A 13,186-nucleotide genomic window follows, 5' to 3' on the forward strand; every position below is an offset into this window, starting at 1 on the left:
ACATTCACTTTTAGTATTTTCATATATTGCATATCTTCTATATTGACCTTCAGTCACAAATATCTTGATGCATTTTTCTTTGTCTTTTGCAGACCTATATATCACCGAATGCTGCTATATTTCCAATAGAACAAGATGATCCCCAGGCTATGTTAAACAACATGAGAATTTATGGGACGTGCATTATTGCCATGATGGCTATAGTAGTTTTTGTGGGCGTTAAATATGTCAATAAACTCGCACTTGTTTTTCTTGCCTGTGTGATACTGTCCATTATGGCAATATATGCAGGTGTAATCAAATCTGCCTTTGAGCCACCAGATTTTCCGTAAGTCAGTCTATATCCTTACATATGAATGCTGTTCTAATCTTGTGTGTATATAGTGGTTCCATTACGAATTGTAAAATTTTTTTAAAGGTTTAAATTTTGGGGGTATTTAATTAGGTGATTTTTTTATTTATTTATTGTTTATAACGTGTATAACGTTTATTAGAAGGTTGCAGATAGCTTATCTTAAGGCGTCTTAGCACTGGGCTATAATCGCAGCGCTCAGAGGAAAGATAATGTTTCCAAAAATCAACCCATGTAAGAGGGCCAGAGATCAGCAAATATCTGCTTGTCAGCCAATTTGATCTTTTATGCAGCTGGTAAAATAATCATTATAAGGCGAACAGCTCTGCGTAAACATACATAATTGCAGCAATTGTCCGAGTGGCCTGGCTGTGTCATTTAAAGGGGTATTGCGGCGGTAAATAAATTATTCATAAAATAACACACATTACAAAGTTATACAACTTTGTAATGTTTTTTATTTCTGTAAATGGCCCCCTTCCCCGTGTCCCACCACCCCCACCCGTGTACCCGGAAGTGTGGTGCGCTATACATACCTGTCACGTGCCGACTCGTCTCCGATCTTCAGTCAGCGATGCCGTCTTCGGACGGCCGGGCCGAATCCCTCCGAGCGTCCTGAGTGCCGGCCGCCCTCTTCAGCGTCATCAGATGCTCAGCCGCGATTGGCTGAGCACAGTTATGCTCAGCCAATCGCGGCTGAGCAGCCGATGACGCGGCCGGCACTCAGGACGGACAGAGGGATTCGGCCGAAGACGACATCGCTGACTGAAGATCGGAGACGAGTCGGCACGTGACAGGTATGTACAGGGGCTGGCTGGCAAATTTTAGCCTGGGGGGCAAGCACACAGCACTGGCCCATGAGTAGCCGGCTAGCGGCCCATCTTTCAAGGACCACTCTAGGCCCTCACTTATTACACTCCCCACATCAGTGCAGGGAAGGTAGATGCCACCCACTCCAATACTTCCTCCAGCGGCAATGTTCTCACACTTCGGATAACATTCAGCCCTTCCAGTCATTTGTAAACAGGGAATTCCTACTGCTCGCTGTGACGGGGTCGGGGATCTCTTTACTGTATAAGTATATGGGACGGCTCAGCGCTGACACGGAACCATCCCATAGACTTACATTGACAAGGTGACTTCTGGCCCCTTCACACAGAGCAGTAGCAATTCCCTGTCACAAATGACCAGAAGGGAAGGAGACGTTACCCGAATTGTTGGAACATCGCCGCTGGCAGAAGTACAGGCCCGGGGTGCCATCTACCGTCCCTGCACTGATGTGGGGAGGGTAATAATAGGTAAGGGCTGGAGTGCTCCTTAAAAGGAACCAATTAGCACAATTGTGGTGATATGGTTTTCAGCTGCACAGTATAGATATACTATGCAGCTCCCCGAGGCTACCAGCCACTGAGTATAAGATGGTGGGAAAGCTGGGTGACCTCCATCTTACTGAGTATAAGATTGTGGGAAAGCTGGGTGACCATAATATACTGAGTATAAAATGGTGGGAAAGCTGGATGACCATATTATACTGAGTGAAAGATATTGGGGAAGCTGGGTGACCTCCATTTTACTGACTACAAGATGCTGGGAAAGCTGGGTGACCTCCAACATACTGACTACTATATAATATGCTCCAAAATACCCTACAAAATGTGTATATTGTTCTGTATGAGTGCGTATTGTTCTGTATGGGTGTATATTGCACTGTATGGTTCTGTATGGGTGTATATTGTTCTGTATGGTTCTGTATGGGTGTATATTGTTCTGTATGGGTGTATATGGTTCTGTATGGGTGTATATTGCACTGTATGGTTCTGTATGGGTGTATATTGTACTGTATGGTTCTGTATGGGTGTATATTGTTCTGTATGGGTGCATATTGTTCTGTATGAGTGCGTATAGTTTTGTATGGGTGTATATTGCACTGTATGGTTCTGTATGGGTGCATATTGTTCTGTATGGGTGTATATTGTTCTGTATGGGTGCATATTGTTCTGTATGAGTGCGTATTGTTCTGTATGGGTGTATATTGTACTGTATGGTTCTGTATGGGTGTGTATTGTACTGTATGGTTCTGTATGGGTGTATATTGTACTGTATGGTTCTGTAAGGGTGTATATTGTTCTGTATAGGTGTATATTGTTCTGTATGGGTGTATATTGTACTGTATGGTTCTGTATAGGTGTACTGTATATTGTTCTGTATGGTTTTGTATAGGTGTATATTGTTCTGTATTGGTGTATATTGTTCTGTATTGGTGTATATTGTTCTGTATGGGTGTATATTGTTCTGTATGGTTCTGTATGGGTGCGTATTGTTCTGTATGAGTGTATATTGTACTGTATGGTTCTGTATGAGTGTAAATTGTTCAGTATGGGTGTATATTGTTCTGTATTGGTGTATATTGTTCTGTATGAGTGTATATTGTTCTGTATGGTTCTTTATGGGTGAGTATTGTTCTGTATGTGTGTATATTGTACTGTACGGTTCTGTATGGGTGTATATTGTACTGTATGGTTCTGTATGGGTGTATATTGTACTGTATGGTTCTGTATGGGTGTATATTGTTCTGTATAGGTGTATATTGTTCTGTATGGTTCTGTATGGGTGTATATGGTTCTGTATGGGTGTATATTGCACTGTATGGTTCTGTATGGGTGTATATTGCACTGTATGGGTGTATATTGTTCTGTATGGGTGTATATGGTTCTGTATGGGTGTATATTGTACTGTATGTTCTGTATGGGTGTATATAGTACTGTATGGTTCTGTATGAGTGTATATTGTTCTGTATAGGTGTATATTGTTCTGTATGGGTGTATATTGTTCTGTATGGGTGTATATTGTTCTGTATTGGTGTATATTGTTCTGTATTGGTGTATATTGTTCTGTATTGGTGTATATTGTTCTGTATGGGTGTATATTGTTCTGTATGGTTCTGTATGGGTGAGTATTGTTCTGTATGTGTGTATATTGTACTGTATGGGTGTATATTGCTCTGTATGGTTCTGTATGGGTGTATATTGTACTGTATGGTGTGTATGAGTGCGTATTGTTCTGTATGGGTGTGTATTGTACTGTATGGTTCTGTATGGGTGTATATTGTACTGTATGGTTCTGTATGGGTGTGTATTGTACTGTATGGTTCTGTATGGGTGTATATTGTACTGTATGGTTCTGTATGGGTGTGTATTGTACTGTATGGTTCTTTATGGGTGTATATTGTTCTGTATGGGTGTATATTGTTCTGTATGAGTGTAAATTGTTCTGTATGGGTGTATATTGTTCTGTATAGGTGTATATTGTTCTGTATGGGTGTATATTGTTCTGTATGGTTCTGTACAGGTGTATATTGTTCTGTATAGGTGTATATTGTTCTGTATGGGTGTATATTGTTCTGTATGGTTCTGTACAGGTGTATATTTTTCTGTATAGGTGTATATTTTTCTGTATGGGTGTATATAGTTCTGTATGGGTGTATAATGTTCTGTATAGGTGTATATTGTTCTGTATGGGTGTATATTGTTCTGTATGGTTCTGTACAGGTGTATATTGTTCTGTATGGGTGTATATTGTTCTGTATGGGTGTATAATGTTCTGTATAGGTGTATATTGTTCTGTATGGGTGTATATTGTGCTGTATGGGTGTATATTGTTCTGTATGGTTCTGTATGAGTGTAAATTGTTCTGTATGGGTGTATATTGTTCTGTATGGGTGTATATTGTTCTGTATGGGTGTATATTGTTCTGTATGAGTGTATATTGTTCTGTATGGTTCTGTATGGGTGTATATTGTTCTGTATGGGTGAGTATTGTTCTGTATGTGTGTATATTGTACTGTATGGGTGTATATTGCACTGTATGGTTCTGTATGGGTGTATATTGTTCTGTATTGGTGTATATTGTTCTGTATGGTTCTGTTTGAGTAAAAAATTGTTCTGTATGGGTGTATATTCTGTATGAGTGTATATTGTACTGTATGGTTCTGTATTGGTGTATATTGTTCTGTATGGGTGTATATTGTTCTGTATGAGTGCGTATTGTTCTGTATGAGTGCGTATTGTTCTGTATGGGTGTATATTGTTCTGTATGGGTGTATATTGCTCTGTATGGGTGTATATTGCTCTGTATGGGTGTATATTGTACTGTATGGTTCTGTATGGGTGTATATTGTACTGTATGGTTCTGTATGAGTGCGTATTGTTCTGTATGGGTGTGTATTGTACTGTATGGTTCTGTATGGGTGTATATTGTACTGTATGGTTCTGTATGGGTGTGTATTGTACTGTATGGTTCTGTATGGGTGTGTATTGTACTGTATGGTTCTGTATGGGTGTATATTGTACTGTATGGTTCTGTATGGGTGTATATTGTTCTGCATGGGTGTAAATTGTTCTGCATGGTTCTTTATGGGTGTATATTCTGTATGGGTGTATATTGTTCTGTATGGGTGCGTATTGTTCTGTATGGGTGTGTATGGTTCTGTATGAGTGTAAATTGTTCTGTATGGGTGTATATTGTTCTGTATGGGTGTATATTGTTCTGTATGGGTGTATATTGTTCTGTATAGGTGTATATTGTTCTGTATGGGTGTATATTGTTCTGTATGGTTCTGTACAGGTGTATATTGTTCTGTATAGGTGTATATTGTTCTGTATAGGTGTATATTGTTCTGTATGGTTCTGTACAGGTGTATATTGTTCTGTATGGGTGTATATTGTACTGTATGTTCTGTATGGGTGTATATAGTTCTGTATGGTTCTGTATGAGTGTAAATTGTTCTGTATGGGTGTATATTGTTCTGTATGGGTGTATAATGTTCTGTATAGGTGTATATTGTTCTGTATGGGTGTATATTGTGCTGTATGGTTCTGTATGAGTGTAAATTGTTCTGTATGGGTGTATATTGTTCTGTATTGGTGTATATTGTTCTGTATGAGTGTATATTGTTCTGTATGAGTGTATATTGTTCTGTATGGTTCTGTATGGGTGTATATTGTTCTGTATGGGTGAGTATTGTTCTGTATGTGTGTATATTGTACTGTATGGGTGTATATTGCACTGTATGGGTGTATATGGGTGTATATTGTTCTGTATTGGTGTATATTGTTCTGTATGAGTGCGTATTGTTCTGTATGGGTGTATATTGTTCTGTATGGGTGTATATTGTTCTGTATGGGTGTATATTGCTCTGTATGGGTGTATATTGTACTGTATGCTTCTGTATGGGTGTGTATTGTACTGTATGGTTCTGTATGGGTGTATATTGTACTGTATGGTTCTGTATGGGTGTATATTGTTCTGCATGGGTGTAAATTGTTCTGCATGGTTCTTTATGGGTGTATATTCTGTATGGGTGTATATTGTTCTGTATGGGTGCGTATTGTTCTGTATGGGTGCGTATTGTTCTGTATGGGTGCGTATTGTTCTGTATGGGTGTATATTGTTCTGTATGGGTGTATATTGTTCTGTATGGGTGTATATTGTTCTGTATGGGTGTATATTGTTCTGTATGGTTCTGTACGGGTGTATATTGTTCTGTATAGATGTATATTGTTCTGTATAGATGTATATTGTTCTGTATGGGTGTATATTGTTCTGTATGGTTCTGTACAGGTGTATAATGTTCTGTATGGGTGTATATTGTTCTGTATGGTTCTGTACAGGTGTATATTGTTCTGTATGGGTGTATATTGTTCTGTATGGGTGTATATTGTTCTGTATAGGTGTATATTGTTCTGTATGGTTCTGTACAGGTGTATATTGTTCTGTATAGATGTATATTGTTCTGTATGGGTGTATATTGTTCTGTATGGTTCTGTACAGGTGTATAATGTTCTGTATGGGTGTGTATGGTTCTGTATGAGTGTAAATTGTTCTGTATGGGTGTATATTGTTCTGTATGGGTGTATATTGTTCTGTATGGGTGTATAATGTTCTGTATAGGTGTATATTGTTCTGTATGGGTGTATATTGTGCTGTATGGTTCTGTACAGTTGTATATTGTTCTGTATAGGTGTATATTGTTCTGTATGGGTGTATATTGTTCTGTATGGGTGTATATTGTTCTGTATAGGTGTATATTGTTCTGTATGGTTCTGTATGAGTGCGTATTGTTCTGTATGAGTGCGTATTGTTCTGTATGGGTGTATATTGTTATGTATGAGTGCGTATTGTTCTGTATGGGTGTATATTGTTCTGTATGGGTGTATATTGTTCTGTATGGGTGTATATTGTTCTGTATGGGTGCGTTTTGTTCTGTACGGGTGTATATTGTTCTGTATGGGTGTATATTGTTCTGTATGAGTGCGTATTGTTCTGTATGGGTGTATATTGTTCTGTATGGGTGCGTTTTGTTCTGTATGGGTGCGTTTTGTTCTGTACAGGTGTATATTCTGTATGGGTGTATATTGTACTGTATGTTCTGTATGGGTGTATATGGTTCTGTATGGTTCTGTATGAGTGTAAATTGTTCTGTATGGGTGTATATTGTTCTTTATAGGTGTATATTGTTCTGTATGGTTCTGTACAGGTGTATATTGTTCTGTATAGGTGTATATTGTTCTGTATGGGTGTATATTGTTCTGTATGGGTGTATATTGTTCTGTATGGGTGTATATTGTTCTGTATGGGTGTATATTGTTCTGTATAGGTGTATATTGTTCTGTATGGGTGTATATTGTTCTGTATGAGTGCGTATTGTTCTGTATGGGTGTATATTGTTCTGTATGGGTGCGTATTGTTCTGTATGGGTGCGTATTGTTCTGTATGGGTGCGTATTGTTCTGTATGGTTCTGTATGACCGTATATTGTTCTCTATGAGCGTGTATCATTCTGTGTGTGGGGGCACAGCAGTCTGAAATGTGTGTGTGTGTGGGGGGGGGTTGGGGGGGGGGCAAAGCAGCCTGAAAAGGGGGGGGGACCGCAGCCTGAAGGGGGGGCACAGCAGCCTGAAAGGGGGGGGGCACAGCAGCCTGACGGGGGGGCACAGCAGTCTGAAGTGTGTGTGTGTGTGGGGGGGGCACAGCAGCCTGAAAGGGGGGGGGGAGAGGCAAAGCAGCCTGAAGGGGAGAACACAGCAGTCTAAGGGGAAGGCTCACACAGCAGCCTTAGGAGGTACATATCAACTACAGGTGCAGAGGGGCAATGCAGCCTGTGGAAGAGGGTGCAGTTATAGGGGGTAAAGGGCAACAGCTACAGGGGTTGGGGGACCAGATGCTAGTGTGTGTGTTTGCCTCTGTCAGCCCAGCTCAGCAGACAGCCCTCTCCTCTCTGTCCCGACCTCCCTCCTATCTACAACCCGAAGTACCTGCATTATAGCTGCTGAGCAGAGAGCAGGACACGAGGGGGATGGTCAGGGAGCAGGAGCCTGGAGCTGGAGGTTAGCAGCAGCCTCCTCCTCTCCACACTGTGTAATACAGGAAGTCCTGGGCCAGGAGGAACATGGGACGGTACACAGGGGGCGGGGCTTAACGGGGGCGGGGCTTAACGGGGCGGGGAGCAGCTTCAGCTGCAACTGGCATCACAGACCGGCCCTGCAGCACAGGCAGAGAGGAGAGCGCTGGGGCGGTAAGCAGCCTCAGCACGGCCCTGTAATGTACTGGGGAAGGCCGGCCCGGGGGGCAGATGCCACCCTGCCCCCCGGCCCAGCCCGCCCCTGGGTATGTATAGCGCACCACACTTCCGGGTACACGGGTGGGGCTGGTGGGACACTGGGAAGGGGGTCATTCACAGACATAACATACATTACAAAGTTGTATAACTTTGTAATGTGTGTTATTCTGTGAATAATTGTTTACCGCTGCACTACCCCTTTAACAGTGCCGCTATTGGCGCCAAACATGGCTGTAATCAATAAAACAATAAAAAAAAATTATCAAACTCACCTGTTCCTCGCATTTCCCCTCTCATCCGTGCATCTCCTCTGTCATCTGCGTATTTCTTCTGTCTTCTTCCTGGCACAGTCAGCGTGGTACAGAGACACTGCCTGCATCGTTCACCCGAAGCTCTTAGAGCATCTGAGCGTCTCCGAGAAGACGCTCCGCTGCTGGGAGAACTTCGGGTGAATGACAGGCTGCCGGGAGCAGGTGACAGGTTTGTTTGTTTTTTCATTGTGGCACTGCAGTGGTGGTTTGGGGGGTTATCTCTTATAGGGAGACTGACTATACTGCAGGCTCTCCCGGATCCCCAGCACCGCCACCTCCTGCTTAGGTAAAATCTGCTCTGTACCCACAATCTGCCCCCCCACCCCAAACCACTTGTTACATATCTCTAGCCACTTGTGCATACAACTAATGCATGCAGTACAAACCAAATAATCCCCAGTCGCATAGTGTCTTTGTTTAGCGACCAGCATAAACAATGTAACCATCATATATCCAATATTAAATGAGAAATCTTACTATTTTATATAATAGAGACTTGATTCTTTTTATACAAAGGAAACATAATATATGGCATATATGCCATTTTTGTTTTTTTACCTACTGGGTTCTAGGGACCATCTTGTATGAATCCAAAGCACTATTCTCTCATCTACTCATCTATTTCATCTCAGCCTTTTCAGCTTCTTTATTACTTGGTACTATAACTGTGAGATTCCTTTGCAGGTTTTCCTTACAATACTGTGGTATATTTTCACAGCGTATAGTATGTAATAAAACACCTTTAAATTTGGGAAATGAACCAGTGAGAGCCAACATAAAACCAGACAGTAGGGGACGCTTTCAATGATACCTACATTGGGTACACAGAGACCTGAAACATTCCCCCTGTCTATATTGTTCCTAATGTAATGAAGTAATTAAAGGCAACTGTTTCCCATAATTGGAAATCATTCCCAATTCAAGTAATGTGCATTATTAAATGTCTTTGTTGATTGTTGTATGTAGTAGAAACCTGTCAGAATGTGAATGATCTCATCAGTAAGCAGAAATCCACAATACACTGTAAGAATCTGTTTTTACCTATGCCACAGGATTTTACCAGAGATATATATATGCTAGGGACCCTAGAACTCAGAGAGGGTTAAACAGAGAGTACAAATTGACACAATTTATATTAAAATGCTTTTCATGTATTATGTTTCCCTTGTAGACAATCATGGAGAATAATCATTCTTTTGTGCTTGTTTAATATTGGATATTTGATGGTTATGTTTATGTTGTTTGCCAGACAACCGCAACGTGTGACTGGGGATTATTTAGGTTTGTTAGTTATGGTGGAGAAGCTGAAATGCATCCCATCTGTAACAATATGCAAATAATTCCCTTACTGCAAGATAACAGTGCCAGGCCTGTTCATCTTTTACTGGGGATGGCAGACTATCTATGATGGATCATAACACCAGCAACTGGAGTAGCATGTCGCTCCACAGAAAAGGCAGGATTAAAGGGAACCAATCACATGAAAGATCAATGTGACGCCAATAATCCATGCTGATACACTGTCTAACACACTTTCCACACATATATATTTGTATTATCTGCCTCTGCCCTATACACCCCCAAAATCATACTTTGATCTTGTCCCATGCCGTATGCGAATTCCTGTAAGGTAGTCATCTGGGCGTTTCTTCAGACCAAGTAGTCACGGCCCTGGGGGCTGGGTTGTAATCACGCCTCTATGGGCGTCATTCACAGCCCTGTGTCACTGCATCATAATGCAGGGGGGGGGCTTGTGTAGCAGAGATACAGAACACAGCGGCTCCCTATCCCTGTGTACTGTGCATGGCTGAACTAGCCTCTCATACAGTCAGATTCTGCTGAGCGTCCCTGAATGGATCATTTTAACCCTGCTGCAGCCACCACAAATCAAAGCACTGTTATTCCTGTGCTGATGACTGCAGCAGGGTTAAAATGATTCATTCAGGGACGTTCTTATCCCCCTCTCCTCCTCTCTCTCCACATATGCTCCCGTGTTGCTTAATCTTCCTGTGACAGCAGCGGCCCCCTCCTGTCCCCTCTCTTATCACCTGTCCTCCTCCTGCCGCTAATCCATCAGTGTGTGGCCCCGGCACACTGTCTCCCATCTCCCTCTCTGAGAGCATCGCTGTATGTCAGGGAGAGAGACCGCGGCACCAGAAGCACAAGTGGAAGGAAGGGAGGGGGCCACACACAGTAATTGTCAGAGGAGGAGCGGGGATAAGAGCATCCCTGAATGAATCATTTTAACCCTGCTGCAGGCACCAGCACAGGAATAATAGCGCTTTGGTTTGTAGTGGTGGCTGCAGCAGGTTTAAAATAATCCATTCAGGGACGCTCAGTAAAGCAGCAGCTGACTGTATGAGAGGCCAGTTCAGCCATGCACAGTACGGGGATAGGGAGCCGCTGTGCTCTGTTGCTGAGCTACATAGTCCCAGGCCCGCCCCTGGATTATGATGCAGTGACAGGGGGCTCTGAATGACCCATAGAGGCGTGATTACAGCCAAGCCCAGCCCCCGGGCCGTAACTACTTGGCATGAAGAAACGCCCAGATGACTACCTGACAAGAATTAGAAGACACTAAAAATATGTGTGGAAAGTGTGTTAGACAGTGTATCAGCACGGATTATTGGCATATTATTGATTTATCGAAGGGGATTGGTTCCCTTTAAAACGCTCAAGTTAAGGCTCCCATTCATGAACCTGTTGGATCCTTAACAGAATTTGGACTTGTTGAAGACAGTGTGGTGGCAGTCTGGTTTTCTCTTTCATTAATCCACTGCAAACAAAGTAGATTTTGATGTCTATCAATAACCAGGGACCTATTTAGTGTTGCTGCTCCGAATTTCCTAGATGGTGCACAGTTGAAACAACTATCTTGCTTCTCTCAGTTCAGTGATACATGCCCTTTGAATTTCTGTCATCTGGGCAAAATGGCTTTAAGGGCATTGTGGAGGCATGTCTAGCAGTCAACAATCTTTAACCAAGAGGTACACTAACCAAAAGTAGCTTCTGCAAGTTTTTTTTTTTGTAGGGCAGTAGCGTAAAGCACTTATACACCCTCTTGTGGCAAGACCATGAGCAACATTTATGAAGTCCGGTGTTTTTAGCACTGGGTTAAAAATTGTCTGTGCAGTCCCGATACTCACCAGATTTATGTAGAGGCGCAATGCCTCTACATAAATCCAGTGTGCATCAGAGCCCTTCCATGTTAAATGCAGTGCACACAGAGACTACGCCCCCCCCCCTTCCCTCTCTGTGTGTGGCCCCCGATATGCCCCCTCCCCGCCCTTCTAGCGCAAGTGGAGCAGAGGGATGGGATGTAAAATAAAATATTCACACAACAGGCTTGTGCAAATAGATTTATTCACTTTGCACCAGAAAATACCAGTTTCCCCCTTCATAAATGTGTTAAATCAGACCATATCTGTAATTATTTCCATATCTTCCTGAGACATGACTGCATACTGAGTTTTGTAGCACTCTGACACTTGTATGTGGGTGCATGTTTTTTTTTTGTTTTTTTTTGTTTTTTTGGTCAATGAATGAGTGTAATTGTAGTTCTATCTCTGGCCTCCTTTTATTTCTAGACAGTCATTCATCCCATTCAAATAATATCAACATTTGCCCCTTTTTTGTATTTGGCAGGATATGCCTTCTGGGAAATCGAGTATTAGCCAAAAGGAACTTTGACATTTGTGCCAAATATATTTCAAATAATACAATTAATGAAGCCCTTTGGAATATATTCTGTAAAACTACAAATGACAGCACAACATGTGATTCATACTTTCTCGCAAATAACATCACTGAAATACAGGGTATTCCTGGAATTGCTAGTGGTGTTTTCCTCGGTAAGTCACAGTAACTGGATAGTATATCTAATATATCATATATCAATCATTGCTACTAGAGGAGTGCTGAGACCGTGTTGTTACTTTAAAATTTTACCTAGAAACCATGTCTTATAATTCACCAGATCAGGTCTACTTAATTGCAAGACTGACAAACCCTATGCAGTTTTTCTATCTTTTCCTCTTCCAGTAGGGAACCCCTAAAATCATATATACAGTATCCTTCTGTAGTTAACTTGAAAGGTCATCTTAAGCAAAATTGTTTTTTTCATTTTCTCCTGAATACTACATACTGAATCCTATAGCATCCATGATATATATAATGTGCTCAGATGTGTTTGTACAGTGAAGATGAGTGTGAGTAATTCTGTATAAAGGCCTTCTAGGAATACTTGTTTCTGATGTGCAAACCTGTGTAAAAGGGCCAGTGATCGGTTAATAGCCTATGCTGTACTATACAAGGAAAAACAATAACAGATTGCTTTGTTAGACTATGTTCACACAACATAAAAGTACGGCCATTGTTGCAATCGGTAACCACGGCCGTACTATGTACGTCAAGACACCTGCATATTCCTCTATGGGATCCCGGCCGTAGCGTATACACATAGTATACGCTCCGGCCCGGATCCCTCACAGCGCCGCAAAGAACTGACGTTTTCCGCAGCCGCAATTCATTAGAAAACCCTATCAGGGCACACTATGAAGCGAGCGGTTCCAGCAGCTTGCCTCATAGTGTGCTATGGGGAGTTCTGATGCGGGCGCGTACTGATGCGCCCACATCAGAACTCTGCGAAATGATCATGAAATGATCATCCAGCCGGTACTGTAGTACCGGCCGGGATGATCTTTGCAGACATCGGCCAATCCGTGACCCGGCCGGGTCACGGAACGGCCGGTCTGGTCCAGCGTGTGAACATGGCCTTAAAGTGTAACTATCATTAAAAAAAACTTCTGACATGTCAGAAGTTTGCATCGCTAGCTTACCGCTAGAACCACAGGGGAGATGCGCTCAGCAGTGCACGCTCTGTCCTTTTATCTTCGCTATAAGTGCT

The 13,186-nt window shown here is 42.0% G+C and overlaps 1 protein-coding gene across 5 annotated transcripts in view; it reads left to right on the top strand.

The window, feature by feature from the left end:
* The window catches only part of SLC12A7 (solute carrier family 12 member 7), a 175,070-nt gene that overhangs the window by 120,281 nt on the left and 41,603 nt on the right, over window positions 1-13,186 (top strand). For all 5 annotated transcript variants that reach the window (XM_069958580.1, XM_069958576.1, XM_069958578.1 and 2 more), the window contains 2 exons: window positions 93-328; window positions 11,926-12,131. In XM_069958580.1, coding sequence (XP_069814681.1) covers window positions 93-328; window positions 11,926-12,131 — 442 coding nt within the window. The remainder of the gene's footprint in view (window positions 1-92; window positions 329-11,925; window positions 12,132-13,186) is intronic.

The sequence above is a fragment of the Dendropsophus ebraccatus genome, chromosome 2 (assembly GCF_027789765.1).
Source record: "Dendropsophus ebraccatus isolate aDenEbr1 chromosome 2, aDenEbr1.pat, whole genome shotgun sequence".
NCBI classification, from domain to species: Eukaryota; Metazoa; Chordata; class Amphibia; order Anura; family Hylidae; genus Dendropsophus; species Dendropsophus ebraccatus.